General features: G+C 55.1%; 1 protein-coding gene across 5 annotated transcripts in view; it reads right to left on the reverse strand.

The window, feature by feature from the left end:
- CARM1 (coactivator associated arginine methyltransferase 1) overlaps nt 1-25883 on the reverse strand; it is a 53147-nt gene that overhangs the window by 13999 nt on the left and 13265 nt on the right. Inside the window, exons 1-6 of one of the 5 annotated variants that reach the window (XM_077838356.1) lie at nt 19913-20299; nt 17438-17563; nt 12500-12606; nt 11761-11865; nt 5507-5617; nt 2394-2571 (exon numbers count right to left, since the gene is read on the reverse strand). In XM_077838356.1, coding sequence (XP_077694482.1) covers nt 2394-2571; nt 5507-5617; nt 11761-11865; nt 12500-12606; nt 17438-17563; nt 19913-20018 — 733 coding nt within the window. In that variant the 5' untranslated portion in view covers nt 20019-20299. Of the gene's footprint in view, nt 1-2393; nt 2572-5506; nt 5618-11760; nt 11866-12499; nt 12607-17437; nt 17564-17981; nt 18323-19912; nt 20300-25883 lie in introns of those variants that run through there. The other 4 variants (XM_077838358.1, XM_077838360.1, XM_077838355.1 and 1 more) reach the window with 4 other exon arrangements.

Consider the following 25883-nt stretch of genomic DNA (forward strand, 5'->3'; position numbering starts at 1 on the left):
TCCCTCCCCTGCTCTTCATCAATGGCAGCGCTCCTAGCTCGCAAGTCGCTAGTTAAGTGCCCAGCATTGCGGAAGCCCTAGTGGGTTAGGGGATATGAAACACAAGACCCGCAAATCACCGTTCTGAACTGACGAAGTCAGGGGGATTCTATGTCCGGAGTCAGAGCCCAAGCCTGTGGCCACACTCAGCCTGAAGCTAAGCTGAGTTTGCAGGATCAGGCCTCAAGCAGGCGTGTTGTAAGATCTGCTCTCACAAACCGGTTCCGGGCCCGTGTTACAGAGACTCTTCTGAGCAGCACGTGTTCCGTACGGAGCTGGCTGCTCCTTGCAGACAGGTGGCAGAGAAGTTAAAAATGAGGGTTTTCAAAACAGTGTGGGACTAGAGATGGTAAGAGTCCATCACCACCTCTGTGCAACATATTGGAACAGTTTAATTTGCCAAGCTTAATCAAATACCAACACCTCTAACGAGAGCATACACACATGCTGCTTTCTCGCCACCAGAAGCAACAGACTGTTCCAGATCCCTTCTCCAGCAAGTTAAAAACTGATCTGGTCCCGCCCTCCCCCAGCCCACCCCCGGTAAGGAAGGCAACTACACACGCCCTAGGCTATTGATTTTTCTAGGAGCATTGCTTTTGGATGAAGGCAGGGACTAAAATACGGCCAAAGGGACGGACGGGGTCAGGCCTGTTCGAGAGGGCGGAATACATTAGGGCTGATGAGTCATGTCAGCTCCTTTGGGAAATTGCCTGGAACACAATTTAATGACATTTCGAGATTCGTTGCATTGCAAATCACCTCTCCGCTCGGGAGTCCGGCGGCTGCACAGGCAGCCTTTGGCTAAGCCACTGTCTGATGGCAAGCGATCCGTTGGGGGGAACAGTAAAAAAGATTTTTTTAAAAAAGAGAGAGTGCTCCAAACCAGCTATCCCCGCGCTCAGGCAGCCTGGCCATCACCAGGCCGGGGGGGGGAAGAGCCATTTCCAGGGGCAATAGCCGCAGCTTCTCTACTGCCCTGCATCCCCCGCCCCAACCCCCATGTGATAACATTCCCCACAGACAAGCCCAGGCCTTCCCATTTTCACAGCAGGCAGCCCCCTTTGCTTTCCTCCCACGCCAGGAGCGGGCGCCGCGAGTCATCCCCCAGCCTGAAAGCTCTTGCAGCCACTCTCCTGTGGTCACATTTCTGCAGCAGCCCCTTGGCTGCAGAGAACTTTGTTTTGAAGAGCCGGAGGGGCCTGGTGGGCTCAGCCTGGGGGGGTCACAAGATGAAGTCAGGCCCCTCTTCGCACCAGCCCCGAGGCCCAGGAGGGCAGCCAGCTGCTTAAACGCCCAATGGTGTAGCTCAGCCCTCACGGAGGAGCAGAGCTGTTCCTGGGCTGGAGGGGTCAAACCAGGACTCACACACCAGCCTGGAACGCCCGATCGTTCCCCAGCCTACCAGCAGGTGGAGACCAGCACCACACCCTGCCGGGGCCTTGGCTCTCCGCTCCACCCCACCAGGCAGCATTGGTCATCGAATCAGGCCCCTGAGCGAGCGTCTCCGCTGGAGGGGCCTGCTACATATCCAGGGGCACCAGCTCACGCAGCCCAGACTCTGCCTAGCAGAGGGGCCGTATTGCCTGGGAGCCCGGACCTGGTCTCCAGACCAGAGGAGGTCCAGCTGCCCTGAATACAGGAGGAGCTGCCTGGCTAGCCGTCCCAGCATGCCATGCTATAGGGCCACTCGGCTCACGCCGGAGCAGCTGTGTGTGGGGCCCTGCAGTCTGTATTCAGAGACCCTGGGCGGCTGAACGCTGCGTGCGGTTTGCAGCTCACCGAGTGGCTATCCTCACGCTGTCGGGGTCATGAAACCACGTTACCCAATGCGTTAGACACCTATGGGTGAAGCCAGGACGAAATGGACACAAGAACCACCCCCAGTCGCTAAGCACGCTAAGCGTGACACATGAATCCCTCACCCCAGTGAGGACGCCGCCGTTCTCTGACCCAGCGTAAGACGCTGCAGCCTGCACACGCAGCTCCCACGGGCACGCCCGTGGACTACGTTTCTGAACGAGGAGCATAGCGAGAAAGCCAGCCAGCCAACGAAACCCAGCTCTCGCGCCCTCGCCAGCCCCAATCGTTTGTAACGCTCTGGCCCACAGACCCAGATCCCTTGGGCTCCACGGCCGATATTCCCCCAGCAACGGAAATCCCAGAGCATCCTCAAAAGCCGATTATCTGCCCTACCATCCCCACCTCCGACATTGAACCAGCTTGCCTTTAAACATTGAGAGACTGGTTGAAAAGGGATTTGATTTCACCTGCCCCTGAATACACCCCTCCCCATGTCTGTGGGCAAAGGAATATTGTGGAATGGGGTGTTTCGGTCAGCACTGATCACTTACCACTGGGCTTTAAGTACTTCTTGGCATGCAGGTAGCTTTCCAGCATGCGTTCGTTGAAGAGCATATACCCCATAGGCTCCGAGATAATTATGTCCACCTGTTCGGGAAGCGAGATTTCCTCCACCTTGCCGGGGATGACCACGATCCTGTCCGTGAGGTTGTTGCTTTTCACTAAAACCTGGGCGAGGAGAAAAAAAGTCAGAGAAAGGAAAAGAGAAGCGGCCCCCACTTCCCGGGTCTAAGCCAGCCACATGATCCAGAATGATCTGTGGGTATCTGCTGCTGGCACCAGCCCAGGAACATGCAGTGGGGTTTGCTGGGACTATCACGAATTGTGCTAAAAATACATCAGGGCAAAAATGATCTAGTTTAACTGAACGTCTGCGAGACAGCTTCAAAGGAGGGCAAAGTCAGTCAATTTCATCCAGCTGAGCGAGACTGGGCCAAAGTCTTTAAGAGCAGGGGATCTTCTGAAGACAAGGAACCGTGGCAGTGAGTGCCATGCATAACCCAGTCAGGGTCATGTTCCAGCCCACACATTCAGAGTCCTTTCACCCCACTTTCCTCTCTGGATCCAGCACTTGGCATCTTCCAACCACTTGGTTACCTGGTCATACCTCCTGACACCTGCATCGCATAGATGGGTAAACCGAGGCAGGAGAGAGGACGTGACCTGCCCCAGGTCAGACTGTGAGTCAAGAGCATACCAGTCAAAGCTCGGTCTGTATGGGCTGGAAATTCAGGTTGTGATCCTCACTGGGAGAGGGAATGATACAAAATGGATGGGGGCTTCTGGTCACTGACTGGGGGAGAACGTTTCAGGGAGGAAAAATGGACCAAGCTGCAAATACACAGCAAAAGATCCGAGCTCATGGAACCAGGAAGAGGCTACGAAATGAGCAACTTCTGGGCTGATGGTCTTTGGACCACCTTCAAGAGACCCTGGCTCATGGCTCCTCTCCCTATAGGCCTTGCCAGCCTGAAGCACGAGTAATCCCAGATCTCCCTTTCCTGATGTGCTAGAATCCTGGTGAGCCATCCAGGAGGATCCTTTCAAGAAGACCCCCCAGGTTCTCTGGGCCAATACATCAGACAGTTTCCTTCCTGTTTTTGGTCTTCTCTCAGATTCCCCACACACACCCGACTCAGCTCCTGCCTCCGAGTCCAAGCATCAGTACAGGGCTCCCCTCCGCACAGAGCCCAAAATAATCTGTGCTTTATGTGGGGTCTGCAACACTTTATCAGCTGAGGGACCGGTTAACAAAAGGGATCTAGAACCCCAGGACAAGAGTTCCTGGAAGAAGAAAACCACGGTTCCAGAGCTTGCCTGTCGGGGTCTTTGCTTTCAGAGTCAACTAACCAGCAGCATCCTGGGGTCCCGAGGGCAGGACTACAGCAGCCGGGAGATACAAGAATGCCGAAGCTATCCGGCATTTCCACACACTTGCCATAACTTGCAACCAAGTAGGCAGATAGCAGCAGCAGCAACTCATCAACAGCGCAGCTATTGCCTGTCTCCTCAGTGGGGTCTTCAGTCACTTCCTGTCTTCCGCAGGGGTGTGTGCTTCCAAGGAAGCTGCCATTTCCTGATGGGGAAGACCCCACCAGGTCATCCCCACCACCAGCACGCTGACCGTTTGCTCGTTCCCATCCACAGATCTGACAGCTGGACGGGACCAGGAGCCCCCACAGCCTGAGCTCCTGCATAGCAAGCCAGAGAACTTCACGCAGCTACCCCTGGATTAACTCACTGGATCGTGTTGGACCAACACTTGTCTTCCAGCCAGCCAGTCTGGAGGCTTCAGGAGACAGAAAAGTACTGCTTCCCTGCCGTCGAACCCCGTCCTGGGGACACATCACCACGGCCTCCTTCTGCCATGACCTTACCCTGGTGGCATCATCTGAAGTACATCCTTCCAGCCTCCACCAGCCGCATGGATTTGGCTCCTCCCAGCCACCGTGTGCACTGGACCCTGCCAGCACCAGTTCTGCCGGCAAACTACGTGGCCAGTTTTTCTCTGCCCTTTTTTTAGGGATGTTCTGATCTCACTCCATCTTCCCCAGACCCTGCCAAACCTGGGAATTCTGCTCTTGGGAACTGTCCAAGTCCTGACAATCACACTCTGGATAAACCAATTGGGCTTGGTGCTGGCCCAGTTTCATCAACTGGCTCCAAACTTTGCTTTTCAGACTCTATTTCAGCTTATCTCCTTATGTCCCGCAAACACTCGAGCGCCGGAGTCCTGCATGTCTCATGGTTAGAGTGCAGGATGCCTGGGTTCTATTTCTGGTTCTGCCACCAACATGGCAGGCGCCCTTGGGCGAATCACATCCCCTCCCCATGCCTCAGTTTCCCCATCCATAAAAAGAGGTTAGGACACAGCTGACCGAGGGGGGCTCTCTCTAAATGAGAATGGCTAGCTTCATAATACAGCCAAAGCGCCACCATGTCGCTCCAGAGCCTCCCACTGGCCCTCAGCTCCTTTTGACGCCCAAGTATAAAAGCAGCATCGTGTACCAGGTCTTGCGCTGTGGCCTGTTTCTCGTGAGCACCTGTTGAGTCTCCGCAGCACAGAGAGAAGCCTGGTGCGTCTGCGCATCGGTTAGATGCCGTCAAACGAAGCCTTTGCTGTTCTAAGCAGCACTTCACCAGATGCCTGGGCCGATGCCGGTCCGGCTTCCAGAAGTTAGCGCTGGGACGCTGGACTGAGCAATGCTGAGTTCCCACGGTGGCTCTTCCTCAACGCTCCACCGGTGTCCGGTTCGCTGGCTCAGCCACCGCTCTGAACTGGCGCTCCCATATCCCCAGGGCTGAGAGAGGCACCAGTCCTGACGGAGCCCCACGAGGAAGCTTGAATGCTTGACAGGATTTCAAGCCAGGTAATGCCTTGGCTGGCTTGGCAAAGCCTGCCCCAGAAGGCTGCAGCTCAGCTCCCTCACAATCATGTGATTCTTTGAGCTGGAGGATGATCTTCCCGCACCCAGCACCCTGCTGCACAGGGACTGTCTCCTCCTTGGCTGAGGAGAGCAGCTCACAGCACCTTGGCAGAGGAGCATCCCTGCAAGGCAAAGAGTGTTGACCTGCAGGCAGCTGCCATGTGAGCCGTACTGACCTCCGCCTGCTGGGCCATCGTGCTGGCTTCTACTGCATAGATTTTTCTCGCCCCAGCCTGTGCGGCAAAGAACGAGAGGATGCCGGAGCCGCAGCCGACGTCCAGGACGATCTGGGGAGAGAGGAGGGAGAGAGTGAGGAAGCAGCTGCCGATAGTCCCCCCCGCCCTCCACCTACCGACTGACCCAGTGGGCTCGTTCAATCCCTTTGGTTCAGGCATGTGCGCCGCGGGGAACGGCATGCCTCGCTCTCCCGGCAGCTTGCCCGTGCCAGAGACCAGGTTGAAAATGCAGCTCAGGATGGAAGAATTCCTGTTTCAGGGCCATCCACCAAAATTGGAGGATTGAAAACAAGCTGCCCCTCGGAAAGGAGCGCTCCCAAATATTTGCTTGAGTTGGAGAAAGGAAAGCTAAGTCCCCCCACAACTGTTTTGAAACCTCTGAACTCCCTACAGATCCCGCCACCTGTGGGCCAGGCCAGTCTCCCGCCTGAGACCTCGAACCAAGCTCTCACCGGCAGGGACCAAAACGATCCCACAGCCTTTTACACAACAGCTGGGGTTTGGTCCCCATGTCTTTGGGTCAAATCTCCCCTGGGCGATGCACTGGCTGCTAAGCTCCACCCCAGAGGGAGCTGCATTTCAGCAGCTCCTAAGAGTCTGGGATTGTCCATAGTTCAGAGCGGTCTTGGGGGTCGTACGGCCTCGGCTCCAACTGGGTGAATTTTAACTGGGCTCCTTTTATAGGCAATGACTCACAAATACAAGCGAACCGAGGCTGCAGGGACTTCTCAGGGCACAAAGCACGTATCGTTTAATTAGCAACATGGCGGCAGAAGACAGAACCGCCCGTCTGCATCAGTTGCTCTTATGCGCATGTAGATCTTTGTGCTGGCTTCTGATAAGAAGCTACTGAAATTAAAAAGCTTATCCACAAAGACAGACTTTCAAAACAGCCGTTCCCGGCAGAAAGACGCGGCTTTCAGAGCTCTGCTTGCGGTGGGAGAAATTGCTTCAAGTGTCTAACTTTGCCCCATTTAAAAAAAAAAAAAGATTCACCAAGATCTTGATCTGTCAGGGGATTTACAGAACGGGGTCCCCTGCCTTGGCAGAGTCACGGTTTTCACCGCCTGCTCGCTCCGGAGAGAATCCCACCCCGGGAGGCAATAAAACGGAAAAATGTTTACTCCCAATTAACCCTATTGGATCAAACAGCAGCAATGCTGAGCACTCCCACAGTAGCTTAAAGCAGTGTACAAATGCTACATTGTATGTCTGCAATATTGAAAGCAAGCACAGCTGAGAGGGCAGAAAAAGGCCCTGGGAACCAGGACTCCTGGGTTCCATTCTGAGCTCTGGGAGGGCAGTGAGGACTAGTGGGAAGAGCATGGAAAGCTGGAGTCAGGACTCCTGGGTTCTATCCCCGGCACTGGGAGGGGAGTGGGATCTAGTGGGTTAGGACGGGGGTGCTGGGAGTCAGGACTTCTGGGTTTTATCCCCACGAGTGGGATCTAGCGGGTTAGGACAGAGTGGGCTCTATTCCCAGATATGCCACTGGCTGCCACCTTGACAAGTCACCTGCCTCCCACCACGCTGTCTCCTCTGTAAAACGGGCCCACCAGGGAGTGCAGTTCGGTGAAGTCTCTGTGGGTGGTTTGAGGGTCTCAGGTGGCAGGGGCTGTGCAAGGCAAAATCGCTGGCTCTAACTCAGGACCGAGGCCTAGCGCCTCCCGAGGCTAGTGAGGAAAGCCAAGCCCTCGAGTTGACAGAGCACAGCATCACTCGGGTCGCACCCACAGAGAACGGTTCCCATGGGGATGGGAGGGACTTTACAGCACCTGCCACTAGCCCAGAACTGCTGAGCTTCCCTTTCCTCGGAGGCAAATCTTCCCGGCAGACAGGCCAAGCAATCCCACCACAGGACCAGGCACGTGAAGGGACGATGCAGGAGGAGCATCTGCCATCCTCCCTCCAGGCCGGATCATACTGTTCACCCCATCCCCAGTGAGTCCAACACAGGTGTGTTAGCTGGATCTTCACTGCAGACCAAACCATCACCTGGCTGCCCAAGTCACGATAAGAAGGGTAAAGAGAGAGAAGGAGCTTTTGATACAAATGGCTCCCTTGCCAATCTCAGGAGACGAAATCGACGTAAGCGCAGACACTAGTTCCACACGATTCCCCCGCTGCGCGAGTTCTAATTAGACCCTCCAGGAACAATGTTCACATACAAAGCCAGCTGGTCCCCTGGCTGACAGCGTGGCCTAATTGGTAGGTCTTAATCTCAATTATTAATTACGTGTATTACAGAAGCACCTAGAGATCGCGACCAAGACGGGGCGCCCCTTTGTGCCAGGTGCTGCACAGACTGCGCGAGAGACAGTCCCTGCCCAAAGATCTCACAGGCTAAATAGCCAAAAGCTGGGAGGGGAAACTGAGGCATCGAGAGTGGAAGACTTGCCCAAGGTCACTGAGCTGGTCAGCAGCAGAGCTGGGAACAGAATCCAGGTCTCCAAAGTCCCAGTCACTGCTCTGTCCACTAGGCCACTCTGTCTCCTTGTGATGGATGGTGGGAATTGGGATGGTCACATGCATAGACCAAGATGGCATGAAGTGGGTGTGGCCATCAATGCCTATACCCGTCAGTCAGGCAGTCTAGTGCCCAGATCATGTGGGTCCATTAGGGGAGTGGTTGCTAGGAACAGAGTGCCTCCCGGCACCCAGGAAGCAAGCCAAGAGCCGAGACTAGGGAGCCCCTGCTGTATTTAGAAGGTGTACGGCGGTAGCATCTAGACGCCCCCGGCACGGACCAGAATCCCACTGGGTTAGGCGCTGATCACCACTCACAAGCTTCTGCCTGCCCAGAAAATACACGATACTTTCAGCTGCCTCATCCAGGGAGCAGGGGGGTGGCATACCCACAGGCACCACCCGTGGGTCACCTCCAGGTCGCTGGCTCACAGCTGGCCCAGCCGCTGGTGATCAGGAGTCACTGCCCTCTGATGGCTCTTGGCTGTGAGAAGGGCGGGGGCCCACTCTAGCTCTGTGCCCCCATCACAGTAAGGGGAGACTCAGCCGAGAGACCAAGGACTGTCTGAGTCAGACACTGAACTCCCCCACCGGAAGGAACACAACCTCTCTCATGAGGAGGACGGGGGTGGACAGGCACTCCCAAGGCCTGGCTGAGGCCATTACTGGAGAGAACCAGGCTCCTGCTGCCCCAGTGTTTGAAATCCCTCCCGTACCCAGCGACGCCACAGTGCGATCCCTGGCACAGCCCTTGGCGGGAGCAATGTCTACACGGCTCAGCCCGATGCTGCGGGTACCAGGACGGGGCTCTCCGGTCCCGGCCCTTGCCTTGCAGGGTCGGAAGGCATCAGACCGCGCAGACTGAAACACGTGGCTCTGGATCAGCTGCTGTCTTCCTCAGGCTGGTTTAGGACGTTCTGGGTGCAGCTACCTATCGGCATGAGCAGGCGATTGGTGCCCCACCAGAGAGTAGCTCCCAGCAGAACCTTTCCTAGCACGCTGTCTCGTCTAGCTGCTCGGGCAATGGAGCTCCCATGGGAGTCCGCTCCAGAGGCAGGAGGCTCCTGACTCCCTGTCATAATTCATCCCACTGCCCACCTTGCGAAGCCGCCTGCCTTTCCTCCTGAGCGTGGCCAACGGCCCCGTATCACGGCCGGCCGGGAGGGGCTAAGAGTCTGAACAGAGCCAGTACTCTGGGTACCCATCACCACGGGACCCACGGCCCTGGGGAGTTCTACACTGAGTTTTGTTTCAGAAGACAGCTGTCCCAGCAGATACAGCCCTTGGATTTACCCCACCCCTCCCAGGGCACCTGGAAGTTAAAGCACCACTAGGATCCCCCCAAAAGCAGTCACGGAGAAGCTAGGCTGCATTTTTACTGCTTTGCCCTTCTTTCCTCCTCTCGCCATCCCAGCCACTACCCAGCACTAGGGTCCCCTCTAGCGGATGGGGAGTCAGGACTCCTGGGTTCGAGTCCTGATTCCGCCGCAGCCGCATGGAAAGTTGTTTCCCATTTCCGTGCCTCACTTTCCTCTATAACAGACTCCCCATCTCCCAGAGGGCGGAGTTACCGCCAGGAAGCCTCAGGACCCTTGGATGGAAGGTGCAGTGTGATGAGAAATGCCACCACCTTCTCTGGGACCAGACCCACACCTGACAACTTTGGTTCCCACTACACTCACCACATAACCAGCCAACAGTACAGGCCCATTACCAGACGGAAACGGGCAAATTATGAATGATACAGAAAAAGCAAAGGTGTCCAGTAATTATTTCTGTCCTGTATCTGGAATGAAGCAGGACAACGTACTCAGACTTTCCAGTCCATTAGCGAAAGAGGAAGACATTAAACAGCATTCACTAGGTAGAAACGTTTTTAAATTAGCAGGTCTAGATAACTTTCACCCAAGAGACTTAAAATAGTTGGGCAAGGAGAAGATCTCTGGACCGCTGTTAATTTTTCATGAATCCTAGAATATCAAAGAAATTCCGGAAGGCTGGAAGAGTGCTGACTTTGTGGCCATATTCGAAAAGGACAAGCAGGATGACCTAGCTAACCATAAGCCAGCCAGCCGGACATCAATCCCAGGCAAAATAGTAAAAAACCTGATATGGGATTCAAAGAATTAAAGAAGAGGAATCTAATTATTGCCAGTCAACATGGAAAAATAGGTCACATTTCACAAACCTGAGTGCAGTTTTTGATACGACGACAAGTTTGTTGATAAATATAACAGACCCGCAGAGTGATCTGGATCGCTTGGCAGGCTGGGCCCATTCAAACACGAGTTACAACACAAGCAAATGCCAAGTTATCCCTCTAGGAACAAGGGCTGGCAGCCAGCCCAACAAACGGGGGACTGGAGAGCAGCGACTCTGAAAGGACGTAGGGCTCATGGCAGACAAGCAAACCAAGGGGAGCTGCCAGTGCCCCGTATGGAGAAAAGGGCTGGTGTGACCCTTGGTATATAAAACAGGAGAGCAGAGAGGCGATTTCACCTCGAAGCGCCACTGGGAGCCCAACACTGTGGCCAGTTCTGGGGCCACATTTTTAAAAAAAGAGGTTGAAAACGTGGGAAGGGTGCAGAAAAGAGCCACAAATATGATTCAGAGGCTTGAAAAACACCTTCGGGTGAGAGATTGAAGCAGCTCAATCTTTTTGGATCATCAAGATCAAGAGGGGACCTGATCAGAGTGTCTACAAACTTCCCGGGGCGAAACCGCGGGGTGCCAGAGGGCTCATTAGCGTAGCGGAGCAAGGCAGAACAAGAACTAACGGCTGGGAGCTGAAGCCAGACATTCTCATCAGAAACAAGGCCCCACTTTTAACAGCGAGGTGCGATTAACCAGGGGAACAAACTGCCAGCGAACGGCGGCTGCTCCACCTCTCAAGATCTGCTAACCAGGAGCCTTTCGGAACAAGATGCTTTAATCAGACCCCAGGGACTGTGCTCAGTGCAGGGGGATGGGGAGCAATTCTCTGACTCCTGTTACAAAGGAGCTCAGACTAGATCTAATGATGCTTCAGGCCTGGCAAAGACAGCGGAAAACCCAGTTCAGCAGCCCGACGCGGCCAGCAGCTCGTACTCGTTCTCTTTGCACGCGTTGGCAAGAAGCTCACATGGGAAGAGAGGGGCTCTGGCCAGCAACGCAGGTTTTCAATTAACATGCTGCCCAGGATATTCCATTAGCTGCTGCTCTCCGTGGTTATCAGCAGACATGAGCCGAGATCAGGCCAGCAGCCCGGAGCCCGGGTGTAACTAGCTGAGCACACGGAGAACTGGGGCTATTGGCTGCATGTTACTTTATTTGAAAAAAAAAACAAACAACAAAAAACCCCACACCTGGTGGTGGGCACGACTATCCGACCCCAGACAGCACGAAACACAGGGTTCAGCGCCATAGCACAGATCCAAGGGCTCGCGGGACACGGCCGGTCCAACACCTTCTGCTGGCTTGATCCCAAACCCAATGCAGAAAGGCTACAGGGATCCTAGCAGGGGCGGTGACAGCATCTCAGAGGTTGGGTGAAGATTAACCCAGCCTTTGTCAAATACATCCCTGACCTACACCCTAGGCAGGGGAAACAGCGTACGGAGACCTGCCCAGTGATCAGAAAGGAGAACTGCCCCGGGGGAGATCCCAATGCTGTGCCGGCCACGCCCTCTTCCATGAGCCCCCCCTCTGGAGTCTGACAGAGGGGTAGCAGGATTTCTCCTCCTCCTCACCTTGTCTTTGAAGTCACTGTGGTTCTGCAGGATGGCCCGCTGGTACGTGCCCGTCCGGACGTAGTCCTGCATCATGTTCTGTTGCTGGGACAGGTAGCCGTAGAACTAAAGGAGACATGAGAGAGTTCGTTTACGCCCCAGAAAGGGAGGCGGGTCTCGCCTGGGGGAGGATGGAATCTTGCCAGAGACGAAGGTTCCCAAAACAAAGCCGGCGCAGAGCAGCTGGGTGACTGCTCGGGAGAGGGGCAGGGTGCTGGTGGGTTTTCCCCTTAGACAGCTCGGGGGCCATGCCATCTCAGGTTGGGCCTTGGCAGGGCGGGCCAGTTGGTCCTGGGATAGGAGATCTCCAAGGAAAACCCAAGGCACTGCAGAAAACAGCGCTGGGCACACATCCATCATGGTCAATACTGAGCCCAACATTCAAGCATCACTCTAGGGGGTGCTAACCCGCAAGCAGCAGGGCTAAATGGAGCTCCTCCCCATGCCAGCTACTGTCCCGAATGGGGCGGGGGCGCTGGGTTGCTGCACCCTCCCTCCCATGTGTCATTAACGAATCTGGGGCACACTTTGCAAGAGGATCCTGGACCAATTCAACGCTGCCCTCCCTCCCCCTCAGCACGGACTGCTGAGGGTTTGCCGCATGGCCTTTTCTGCAGGCCGGGGGGCTTCCCCAGGCAGGGACAGCTGCAGATCTACACATGCAGCTCCTAGGAGATCGGGCAGCAGCGGGCCCTCCTACCTGGAAGTACTGCACTGCGGAAGACTCCTCCGTCCGCTCGCTGAACACTGACCGCTCTATGTTGTGACCCCGGCAGTTTTTCAGGATATTATAAAAGGAACAGAAATCTGAAAGCAGAACCAAGCGCTGGGGCTTTAGAGGGGTCATCGCTGGCAGAGACCCAACACGGGGGGGAAGCGCCTCACCTGATGAGTCGTGTGCCCCACTGGCCAACGGGGCCGAGGACAGCCCCAGTTGGTCCTCATGGGGTTGCAGTGGGGGAAGGGGCAAGAAATGAAAGCTGAATGGGAGGGAAGGGTCACCGGAACAAAGGGGAAATATGGCTGCAGAGAGCCATGAGTGGGGAAGCCTCTGAGATGCACTAAGGACTGCCCTGAGGCTGGGATCACAGGAACCAGAGATCCCTGACCATCAGGGCAGGGGCAAGGAAGGAGAAGGAACAGCCATGGGCAGGGCAGAATCATAGAAACGTGGGGCTGGGAGGGACCTCGAAAGGTCGCTGAGCCCAGCCCCCAGCGCTGAGGCCAGACCGAGTCAACCTAGACCAGCCCAGACAGGGGTTTGTCCGACCTGTCCTTAAAACCCTCTACCGATGGGGATTCCCCAGCCTCCCTTGGAAGCTATTCCAGAGCTCATACTTATACTTGGGATGTATAAGTAGGGGCATAGCGAGCAGATCGAGGGACGTGATCGTTCCCCTCTATTCGACATTGGTGATGCCTCATCTGGAGTACTGTGTTCAGTTTTGGGCCCCACACTACAAGAAGGATGTGGATAAATTGGAGAGAGTCCAGCGAAGGGCAACAAAAATGATTAGGGGTCTAGAACACATGACTTATGAGGAGAGGCTGAGGGAGCTGGGATTGTTTAGTCTGGAGAAGAGAAGAATGAGGGGGGATTTGATAGCTGCTTTCAACTACCTGAAAGGGGGTTCCAAAGAGGATGGCTCTAGACTGTTCTCAATGTTAGCAGATGACAGAACGAGGAGTAATGGTCTCAAGTTGCAGTGGGGGAGGTTTAGATTGGAAAGATTGGTATTAGGAAAAACTTTTTCACTATGAGGGTGGTGAAACACTGGAATGCGTTACCTAGGGAGGTGGTAGAATCTGCTTCCTTAGAGGTTTTTAAGGTCAGGCTTGACAAAGCCCTGGCTGGGATGATTTAACTGGGAATTGGACCTGCTTCGAGCAGGGGGTTGGACTAGATGACCTTCTGGGGTCCCTTTCAACCCTGATATTCTATGATTCAACAGTCCTTAGCATTAGAAAGTTCTCCCTAGTGTCGAACCAAACTACACACTAAGCGGATTATCGTCCTACCTCCAGTGGCCACGGAGAATAACTGACCCCCATCTTCTCCAGAATATATCAGAAGACTGTTTTCCAGTCTCCTCTGCCCCCCTGCAGTCTTTTCTCCAGACTCAACCTGCCCAGGGAGTTTGTAACCTTTCCTCATAACTCAGGTTTTCTAAACCTGGGATCATTTTGGTTGTTCTCATCCGGACTTGCCAGTTTGTCCACATCTTTCCTAACATGCAGAGAGTCCATAATCGGACACAGGACTCCACCAGTAGACCAGGACACTGATGTCTTATGGCTGACATCCAACTCCTGTTAACACACGCTAGAATATTAGCCTTTTTGGCAACTACATCATGCATCCAATTGGTGATCCCCTGTAACCCTCAGCCCCTTTCAACAGTACTACCTCCTAGCCAATAATTCCCCATTGTGTACTTGGGCATTGGACTTTTCCTTCCGAAGCGTAGCACATGATTGAATTTCATCTAGTCGATTTCAGATGAATTCTCTCATTTGCTGGGGTTGTTCTGAATTCTAATCCTGCCCTCCAAAGTGCTTCCAACCCCTCCCAGTTTGGTGTCATCTGCACGTTTTATAAGCACACTCTCCACTCCATTATCCAAGTCATTCATGAAAACACTGACCAGTACCAGACCCAGGACTGACCCCAGAGGGACCCCGCCCAGTTTGGCAGCATACTCAGTGTGCTCTTTCAACCAGTTGTGCACCCACCTGACAGTAATTCCATCTAGACCACACTTCCCTAGCTTGCTCCTGAGAACGTCACATGGGGCCATGTCAAAAACCTGACTAAAACAGCAAGATCTATCATGCCTACTGCTCCCCCCTGGGCCAGAAGCCCTGTCAAAGGAGGAAATGAGGATGGTTTGGCAGGGTTTGTTCTGGATAGAGCCGTGCTGGCTATTCCTTCTAACCCCAGTATCCTCCAGATGCCGGCAGACTGATGGTTTAGTCATTTGGTCCAGTATCTTTCCAGCTATTGAAGTCAGGCTGCCTGGTCTATAGTGCCTGGGACCCTTTGTACTATGTTTGCACTTGTCCTGGAGGACTGGAGCTCACCCACCCTGCAGAAGTCTCAAAGATAATTGCTACCAGTTCCAAGATTCCTCAGCCAGCTTCTTCAGTACCTCGGATGAGTCTGATCAGGCCCTGCCGTGCATACAGCTAACTAATCGAAGTCTTTAACCTGTTCCTTCCCTATTGTGGCTTGCATTCCTTCCTCCTTGGTAATATTAATTGTGCCGAGGACCTGGTTGCCATTAACCTTTTTGGTGAAATCTGAAGCAAAAACAGGCATTAAACACCTCAGCCTTCTTGAAGTCAATTATTAGTTCTCTGGCCCCGCTAAGTACAGGCCTTGCTCTCCCCTTTGTCTCTCTCTTGCTCCTGAGGTATTTAAAGAACCTCTCTGCCCTTGCCAGGAGTAACTCGTGTGTCAGAGCCTCTGATGTTGCCCCTAGTGCTTGTCATATTTGTCTGTACGCCTCCTTAGCAAGTAGGCCACGTTTCCACTTCCCGGGGAATTCTCTTTGGATTCCCAGGTCACTAAGGAGCTCTAGCAAGAGGCCAATATGGATCCTCCAATTCTTCCTGCCTTTCCTTTGCTTCGGGCTAGGCTGCCGTTGTGCCTTTAACACCATCTCCTTGAGAAACAGCCAACTCTCCTGAACAACTTTTCCCTGAGATTTTCTTCCCGGGGACCTCACCTACCAGTTCTTGGAGTTTGTTAAAGTCCAATTCTTTGAAATCCCTTGTCCTTAGTCTACTGCACTCACTCCGACTCACGAACCCTTTCACCGACACTGCCTTCCACTCTCGGATTTGCTACCAATTCCTCCCAGTTGGTCAGGATCAGGCCTGAAATGGTTGGCCCCCCAGCTACTGTCTCCACTTCCTGAAACAGACAGAGTTGTCCCCAGCACATCCCAAGAACTTAGTGGAAAGGTTTGTTTTGCTATATTACTTTTCCAACAGGTGTCCAGGGCAGTTCAAGTTCCTTGTTACTCCCAGGTCCTGGGTTCTGGATATTTCTTCTATTTGTTCTAGAAACGCTTCATCCCCCTCCTCTTCCTGATTGGCGACCTTAGTAGTGTCACTACCATGATGTCACAGCTATTTTTTACCCCGTTTCTCTTTACCCAGAGACTTGTATGAGACGTAGTCAGAGGATCCTCTGGGATCAACTGCAGCTGGGAAAGGAGGAAAGCACGGTTGGGTTTTATGCCCTGAAATCGGGAGTCTCGGAGAGATGCCAGGGACGGATGGACAGGGCAAGGGCAGGTTAGCAGGAGGTGGAGACGCAGCCGATGGCCGAGGATGATGAGCTGGAAATGTTTCCAAGAATCCTGGCGAGGTACGAGACGTGGGGCTTGGTCAGTAGCTGCACCCAGGGCCTCCTGGGCAGATTAACTCCAGGCCACTGGGCCCAAGCCGCTGAACACACCGATCCCACCAGACTCTGCCCTGGGTAGGCGGCAGGACTGGCTCGGGGGGAGAGGGCGGCTCGCAGAGCCGACCAGGATATAATAATCCATGAGCATCGCTATGAGGCGAGGAGCCGCAGCAGCTCAGGACTGGGAGAGCCAGAGGTGCTGGGGTCAGGACTCGGGCGCCCGTGCCAGGACTGGAACAGCAGGGGGCGCTGCTGCTCAGGACAGAGGCGCATATGCTAAACAAGTCTGCAGAGCACCTGCCTGGCTCCAGCCAGCAGCCGCTGCTCACATTCCTGAGCACCGATTCAGAGACAAGAACATGAATCCAGGGGAGGGGCGGGGAGCAGGCATGGCTGGCGCACACGGCCTGTAGGGAGGGGCCAGCACTCCAGACAGTCCAGCCATTTCAGGGGAAGGTTCCTGTAAAGCAGCAGAACAGGAGCTGGCTGGGATTGGGGGGGACAGGAGAAGAGATCAGCACCCAAGGGGTGAACAGAGACCCCAGCAGGTTACACAGAGCTCTGCTGGTGGACCTGAGCCTGCTAGTGAAACGCAGGGGAGGGGGAAGGACTCGATTCACTAAGGAGGGGGATCTGGGCACAGGAGTTAGAAACAGGGACTAGACTACAGAGATGCACATAGGACTCACCCCCTCCCTGGTAGTCTGGGGGGGCCCAGCCACCAGCCCCGACCCCCTAATTTCTATTCTGTGCTGTTCCACACAGCAGCCAGCTGGGGTCACTGTTGTACAAGGAGGGGCAGTTCATTGCAGGGACTGAGGCTAGGCAGCCAGGCCTGGAAATGGGGGCAAGGGGGACTCACAGGGCAGCCAGGATACTACTGAGAAGGGGGAAGAGAACCCCACCCTAACCCCCCACTAGCCTAGCATCATAGGGGCTGGATTTGTCCTCGCAGCAGGTGCTCCAGGGCTTTGTCCGGTTGGCCAAGCCCTGAGGGTGGGATCTCAATTACCGCTGGCCAAAGAGAAAGGCCCCAGAAGGCTGGTTGAGTCCCAGAGCCAGGAGTTTGGCGAAACAACTTGTGGGAACAAGCCTGCCCTGGAAGAGCAACTGATAGGGTAGCCGAAGTGTCTCCTCTGGGTATAACTGAGGACAACCCAGAGGTGTGAAGCAGCCAACCCCTCCCCCTGCCCACTAGCAAGCAGAAAGGACCAGGGGACATACCAGTCGGTGTTGCAAACTGCATAAGGACACTATTACACCCCAGCGTGATGATGAAGGACTGTTTGCCCACGCGGCTGCATTCCGTCTCCCTGGACACGGAACACTTGAATACGCACACATCTTCATCTGGGGGAGGAGAAGAGAAACAAGGGGTTAGTGTCCCACGATGGGGCACGTGCCACTTTTCAACCCCAGAGGCGGCTGCAGTTCAGCAGCAAGCAGGGCCAGGCTAGCACAAGGCCTCACGCGCTGCACAGACAGGATGGCACAAGGCCTGGTAGACCTAGGACCAGCTCCCCAAACAAGGGGGGTGGGAGGGGTTCCCAGAGATGTCAGACTTTCAAATCCCATCATTCCGATTCTCGCCTTGCTTTGATTCCCCACTTATGCTCCAATGCGGATCTAGTGACCGCGGTCTCGAGAAGCATTGGAGCAAGAAGCCAATGCTCAGACCACCCCAGAACTCTGGATCCCACCCTCCCAGAGGCAGACAGCTCTAATCTCACTTGCTCTGGCCTCAGAAGCACCAGGAGGGGCACGTCACCTGGGCGTTTCTTTGGCAGAGTAGTACGGGAGCTTTCAGGGGACTGAACTCCTCCACACGCAGGGATCAGAGAGGCGTGGGAATCAGCAGGCAAGAGCGCAGTGTGCTTTGGGATCGGCGGGGCAGGGCATGCATCAGAAGAGTCATGTTTTTGGCGCTAGAGAAGTGCTGAGCAATAACAGATGAAAAGGAGCCGCACCCCTCACCCGCCTAGACTCATCCCCAGAGAAGCCTGCTGGGGAGTAGGGGTCTGCTTCCCCTGCTACTTCCAGTTAGCTCTACATTCTCCTGCACGGAGCTGTCACTGCCATCCCATGCCCCACCACCTTCCGCAGCCCTCTGCTCTCACCCACTTCCACCCTCTCCTCCTTGGATGCTCTCGGATCATCGCCAAGGCTATCTGGGGAGGCTGAAACTTTGCAGCCACTTTGTTCCCTTTCCCCCTGCTGACTCAGCCATTTAGCCTCTCTACCAGCCTCTCCCTGACCTCCTCCCCTCTCAGTGCTAGCCTCTATGCCCGTCACACGCACACCCCGTCCCCTCTTCCCAGCTGTCCCTTACCCACAATCCGTTCCCCCTGGACTGAGCGGTAAGGCCACCTGTCACTCCTGTTGTAATGCTTACGGAGACGCCAACCAATCAGCAACAGCTGGATGGGCAAGGGGACAGAGGGCACTGGCTTCCTGTATATTTCTATCACTTGCTTTCTGAGCCTGGAAGGTCCCTGGAGCAGGAGGTGTACACACACACACACAGCACAACAGAGCCATGCTCCTCTTTGGCCACCAGCATATTTTAAGTCTTAATTGAGAAATGCAGCCTCAGGGGTCCACAATTCCTCCTGCCACTAAGGATGAGCTAATGTCACAGCTTATCCTCCGTGAGCGGGGAGAGCCCATCCCGTGGCCTCAAGGGATCTAGCTGGATCCCTTTGGCTTTCTCCCACACACCTCCGTGGGCCTTGGGAAGGATTTCCTGCTGAGGAACGGTGCCACCGCTGAGCCAGGATGGGCGTGCCGAGGGCAGGGCGGTCTGGGCTGCACCTGGCTGACAAGCAGATTCCAACCGGAGAGGTCGGATCCGCACTCCTGACCGTGGGGGCAGCCGCTCCGAGGAGACAACCAACGCCGACAGGTCAGGCCGTTCCTGTCGCGCGCTGATGAATCTGTCTCAGGCGGCCGGCCTGTGCGCTACGTACGAGGCACTGGCTGCAGTGCGGCTGTGCAGCCCCGGGGTCGCAGAGATGCCCTCCCTCCCAGGAGCACCATCCTGCCGGCTGCAGGAGGGACCCGCTCTGGGGAGCGGGACAGACCCAGGGAAGGAGTGGGAGAGACCAGCTGAAGGCTACACTGCAGCAATGGGATGGATGGGACCGCTCAGCAACCCAACAATGGCGTCATGCGCAGCAGGGACCCCACGAACGTCCTTCCAGCTCTCCCAACAGCCCCCAGTCCTGGCCTGCCGGTCTCCCTATTGCTCCAGCCCTGGACTCCACCACACAACCCTGCCGGTGCCCCTCAGTCCCGATCCACAGCCCCCTGCTAGCCCAGCCCTGGGCTCCGAGATGCCCCTCAATCTCCATCTGCAGCATCTCCAGCTGCTTCAGTCTCGCCCCCTTTCCTTCCAAGCAGGGACGTCTGGTCAAGTTTATCCGGTGACTTGGGCCCAAGTCCATCAGTAAGGAGGCTGAGCCCCCTGGCCCCCACTCATTTCACTTGTGAGCCAACTCTGATTTCTAAAGGGGGTTTCTTAACCCACCTCCCCCCACTCATCCTGCCCCTTGGACAAACACCAGTTCACTGACTGTTCTATTTTCACCAGCTCCCGTGGCCTCTTAAGGAGGAACAGCCCCAGATTTTGGCACCTGTAACCCATCCGCAGGTGAGGTGCCCCCTTAAAATGGCCTTCAGCACAAACAAACAAAAGCTCACTTGAAGGCAAGCGTTTGCACCGGGCAGCACCCTCCTGGGCTCTTCCAACTACCCCAGAAAAGCCACAGCAGTGAGCTGCTCCCCCTTTACTCGCCAATGAGATCATCAGCCAGGTGCTCGGAGGTTCATGCTGGGCAAGCTGGGGAGGGGACACTGGCCCAAGTTGGCAGGCAGCTACCACGCACGCAGGAGCCTTTCTGCAGCAGACAGAGGAGTTTGCAGGCCCAGTTTCCTGGGAAGCCTTGTTCTGTGCATGGCGTCTGGCTAGGCCGGTTCCACCGGCTTCTCGCAGTCATTGCTGTTTATGGGCACGCGAAAGGAGAGCCTCTCCCAAGCCCTTTCTGCTGCTCAGAGCCTCAAAGGGGTTCGGCCTATTACAGCAGGATTAATGGATGCGCTGGAGGGGGAGGGGAGGAGGGCTCGTTAGCTCCCAGGAGACTTAGCCATGGGGGCCTCATGTTATCAGCACACACAGAACCAGGGATGAGAAGCCCTCTGCAAATCCCCCCCATCTGCGGCTCAAGCAGCAGCCTGTCCATGCAGATAGCTCAGCCGGGCGAGGGCGCTGGCTGGGGTTTATCTGCACCACTCAGCTCCCGTACAAGGCCCAGGGCCAAGCCAACGCCGCCTGGCGTGCTCTCCCCACCCCCTAAGATTTCCACACTCAGAGGCCAAGCGGGAGCTGGACAGCGCAGGCTCCCTAGTCCTGGCATTTCAAACCCGCCTGCATGAAGCTGGTCTGCCTTGGTGCATGATGGGAGTTGTAGGCCACTTCTCTACAGTTCTAGGGCTAGCTCTCTGAGCAGCAGAAAGTCCCTCTCCAGGGAAGGGTTATTCTCTTGGGGGGGGGGGAAATTGGGGGGAGGCTGCAGATGGACAGTCAACAGGCCAAGATGCTGGTAAGGGGGGGGGGGGGAGGGAGGGAGAGGAAACTCGGGGACATTTTGCCTTTGAGCACACTCACGTGTATCTGAATTGGACCAAAAATCCAGCCACAAACATGAGTGAGAGCCTCTGGGCCACTTACCCCACTAGGAACTGGGCAAACCCACGTCACACAGCCCCTCTGTAACAGAACGGTGAAAGACTTCAGTCTCCCCCGACCTGGACTGGACGGGAACCAGAGATCTATGGGGGGAGGGTGGGGGGTGGCAGGGGAAGAGATTTGGGGGCCCTGGTGGATACGCAACTGCACATTAGCGCCGAACGCGACACTGTGCCCAAAAGGGCTAATGCCATCCTGGGTGCATAAACAGGGGAATCTAGAGTAGGAACAGAGAGGTTATTTTACCCCTAAGTTTGGCACTGGTGCAAATTGCTGCTGGATTCCTGTGCCCAGTTCTGGGGCCCGCAGTTCAAGAAGGATGCCGACAAATCAGAGCGGGGTCAGAAAGCCACAAGAATAATGAAAGGATTAGAAAATCTGCCGGAAAGTGAGAGACTCCAGGAGCTCGACCTACTTCGCTGAACAAAGAGAAGGTTAAGGGGGGACTGGATCATACTCTAAGTATCTACATGGGGAACAGATTTAACAATGGGCTCTTCGCTCTCGCAGAGAAAGGTGGAACACGCTCCCACAGCTGGAAGTTGGAGCTAGACAAAATTCAGACTGGAAATAAGGTGTCAGTGTCTAATGGGTGGAGCAATTAACCATTGGGACCATTTTCCGGGGGGGGCTGGTGGATTCCCCATCCCTGACCATTTTAAAATCAAGGCGGGATGTGTTTCTAACAGCTCTGCTCCTTATTGTGGGCAGGTCTCTGGCTTGTTACACAGGAGGTCAGACTAGATCACAAGGAATCTATTCTGACCTTGGAATCTATTAAAAGCTCCATCATCCCCTATTCCCCATCCTCCGAGCTGTCCCGTTACCAGCGGAGCGAGATCTGGGGCGCCAAAAGCAGAGGAGCTGGAGAGAAGCCTCCTTGGTGGAAATCAGGCAAGCGACCCCCCACCTCCCCCTGTTGTGGCACGTGGCGACTCTGGCTCTGGCGATTGCTACACTGCAAAAGGCAGATGCTTTCTGCTGCTGGGCACAGAGACTCCAATGCCGCCTCCAACAGACGGACGCTCTCAGCTGCAGGAACTTCCTTCCCCGAAGCGCCTTCCTTTGGCGAGTCTGGTTCTCAGATGTCACCGCGCTGCCCCCGGCTACTGACACGCCGCGAGGGACAGCAGACAAAGGGCGGGGGTTTGCAGCACCCCAAGCCGAGCGGGGGTCATGTTGCAGACTGTGCTGGGCATGAGCAGGAAAAGGAAGGATGGGGCAGCAGTCAGAGAGCTAGTCTGGGTCTCTGGGTTCAAGATCCCACTCTGCCACCAGGCTCCATGTGCCTGACAGGGACAGCAGCATGCCCCTACCCCTGGGAGGTGTGCACACCCTGCAGTGACAGGGGCCAGATAAGGACCCAAGACAGATAAATGCAGGCTCTGGGCTTTCCCTCTGGTGGGGATCGTCCTTGCCTGAGGCAGGATGTGCTGTAGCCTCTCTAGAAAGGGAGTTTATTCTCCTGCTTCGTTTGCCTGTAAGTGACTCAGCATTGGTCCAACGGATGGCGCCGGACACGGGAACAAGTCACTGGCAGCAGGGACCAATCTCAGGATCCCAACACACGAGCCTCACCTGCCCCAGCCAGCTTAACTCCACGCCCCACTCAACCCTGAGCTGCCTGCCAGCAAGGGAGACACTATGCCGCTAGGTTGGCGATCTGGATCTGGCAACTCATCTCAGACAGGTTATCGACCGGCCATCAGATCGAGCATCTTCCACTCCTTATTGGCCCGGGTTCGATGCCAAGTGAGCTGGAAGTCAGGGGCTCCTGATCACTCATGCTGAACTTGAGTCCTCCAAACTCCCTCCCCTAGTTCAAGGGCCCCCCGTTGGGCTGCCTCGCATCAGGAACCGCCGTCCAGAAGAATCCCACAGACAGGCCGAGCATGGGTAGTGGCTCGGCACCGACAGCACGGTTTGGGAACTGGACGCACTCAGGAGCAATGCAGGATGCACATTAAACCACAAACCAAATGCATCTGACGAGCCCCGGACCAGACATTTCAAGAGCTAGTGGTTTGGGGACCTAGCAGGGGCCTGGTTTTCACAGGGGGGTGCTCAGAGCTTTCTGAAGACAGCCCTCTCCGAGGAGCCTCAGGCTGAGCATCCAGAAGACGCTAGCTGCTCTTGGAAAGCCAGCGTGGATCACAGATCAGATCGGTGGGTTCCCTCCCTGAACTCCTGGAGAAGACAATTCACTGCACTGTGCCTATCTACAGAGCCTTTCGTCACATGACCTCAAAACACTACGCAGACAGTGATTTAAGCCTCACATTCCTCACGAACCCCCAGGGGCAGATATTTAGTGACTTGCCCAAGAGCTCACTTGGTGGCCGAATTGGTAACACGCCATGAATCTGGACTCCCAGACCTCTCCTCTAACCACTAGACCCTGTTCTCCTCCGAGAGCCGAGACCAGAGCCAAGAGTCCTGACTTCCAGTCCTTTCTCCTCTAGCCACTAGACCGCACTTCCTGAAGCACTGGGAATGGAACCCAGGCGTACTGTCTGCCAGACCACTGCTCTGACCAGGAGCCTTGAGCTTCAAGGCTCAAGCCAATCCCTGGCTACGAGAGACCAGGAGGAGACTTATGGGGGGGCTCGAATATCTCAAATCCACCCCCTGCAATGGGTGCCCAGAGCAGCTGGTTCTGGCTGTTGTTAGAGACAATACACTGGACTAGATGGACCTCGCATCTGATCATTCCTACGTTCCTAGGCCACTTTCCCCTCAGAGCAGAGAAAAGAGCCCAGGAGTCCTGACCACCATGCTAACCACTGGATAACACACCCGCCAGAACAGACTGCAACTCAAAAAAGTAAGAGCACAATTCTGCTCTCTCGAACAGCCAAAGGTGTGAAGGACACACAGTGAAACTTACCAGCCTGGATCCCCACTTCCTGAATTTTTTGTTTAATTCAGAATTCTGTCTGCTAGGCGGAAGAGGCCAGGGCAAAGCTCTGAGCACTGTGTGTTTCATGCCCTCCCCCTCGCTAGCCGGCTGAATGCTACAGAATCTGTATAAAAATATAATTAGAGCTATTTATCTCAGCAGACTTACAGGGGGGGGAAGAGAAAAAACCACATGCTCAGCCAAATGCAAAGGGTTTTATGGCACTTCCCTCCCCCTGGAAATAAAGACTCAAGCTGTCGCCATTAAAGGGGAAAAAGATTCTACAGCCCGGGAAGACAAAGATGACAATGAGGGAAAATCATTAAAAAGCCAAAGTCACTAATAAAACCAGAGCTCCAGCTTTCCCCAGGGCCTCAGAGCAGCAGCTGCTGCCTCATGGGCCCCCTCTGGCTCATGTCCTTGCTCAATTGTGGCTGACCCCAAAAATCAGTGAATCTCCTTTGGGGGCCTTGACAGCTTGCCGCTGATGGTGTCATCTCCGGTCCAGCAACACGGAAGATGCCAAGGGTCAGTCTCTCTCTGGTACTCACCTGGCTTCCATCACCGGAGCCCCTGAGCGCCTCACAATCTCCAGTGTATTTACTCTCAGAGCCCCTCTGGGAGGCAGGGCAGGGCTATTATCCCTGTGATGTAGATGAAAACTGGCTCACAGAGGCTAAGGGATTTGCCCAGGGTCACACAGGAAGTTTGGTGCATCAGGGATTCGAACCCAGGGCTCCCCCCTAGTTCCACAGCCACTGGACCATGAGGTCAGATCTTGGCCAGGCCACCCCTGCTAGCTTCCATGATGAGACTTTTCTGCTCATTCACTCAGCTCTGTCCACGTGCCACGGGGAGGGAGCATCGTCTAGTGGGCAGAGTCAGACTGATGCGAGCCTTTAGCTGCAGCCATAAATCCATCAACAGGCATTAAGCCAGCCTCACCTGTCAAGTTCCACCTGCCTTTAGTTACGTGGAAAATTTAATGCTTCACTTCCACCCCATCTCTCAGCTGCAATAGGCCAATCTCCTCCACAGAGACAGGGTTCTAACTCCCAGCTCTGCAGAAATCCAAGACATGGGCTGAGTGCAGAATTGAGAGCCAGGTCTCCTGAGGTCCCAGCTCTGCTGCTGGTTCAGTGGGTAGTCTCGGGCAAGTCCCACCTAAGGCACATACATGGCCCTCGTTATCAAAGTATCTGCGCCTCAGTCTCCAATGACTTTATCCTCCCCACATCCCTCTGAGAGCAGAAATCCCCCTGCCTCTGGGTACAGATGGGGCCTGTGGCACAGAGAAGCTAAAATGACTTGCAGAGGCCAGAAGACAATGACTCAAACCCAAGTCCCTCAAGTCACAAGGTGTGCTCTAACCACTGCACCACCCTTCCTCTCCACCACACCTGTTTCCCGGTCTACAGAACAGGGCTAATGCTGACCTTGCTGCCAGGAGAGGGCTGGGTGCCAGCAGCTTTGAAGACAGAAAGGGCTGAGTGTATCATTAATCCCTACACAAGCTGGGTTCTCACACACATCTTACTCCCAGAATCAAAGAGGCTCTCACGCTGACGCTGTAATTAAAGCTGTTCTTCCCAGTCCTATCGCCGCCAAGCCAAAACCCCAACTGCACAGCTCCACCCTGGTCATTACTCAAAGGGGGTTTTCCCTGCAAGCGAACGCAAGGCGAATCCAGCACGCCTTGAGCCTAGCAAAGCCGCAGGTCAGGAAGCGTTCTCTTCAGACCACGTTCAGAGGCAGATCCTGCTTGCTCTGCGCTACAGCACACTTGCCAGGCTGGGTCCGGGGCTCCAGACCTGCATTCCCTTACGAGGGGTGATCCGAGTCTGTGCTGGGAGAAATCACGACTTCCGGACTGGGTCTCCACAGGTCCCGTTCCGATTTCTGTTGCAGGCATGGACCAGGAGCCAACCGGGCAAGGCGCGGTGCAGAAAGAACAAAGGCTGTCTCTCCTGGATCTCTCCACTGAGCTCACAGCTTCTCAGTCCCTCCCCACACTTCCAAACACCAGC

The sequence above is a fragment of the Eretmochelys imbricata genome, chromosome 20 (genome assembly GCF_965152235.1).
Source record: "Eretmochelys imbricata isolate rEreImb1 chromosome 20, rEreImb1.hap1, whole genome shotgun sequence".
Classification (NCBI taxonomy): domain Eukaryota; kingdom Metazoa; phylum Chordata; order Testudines; family Cheloniidae; genus Eretmochelys; species Eretmochelys imbricata.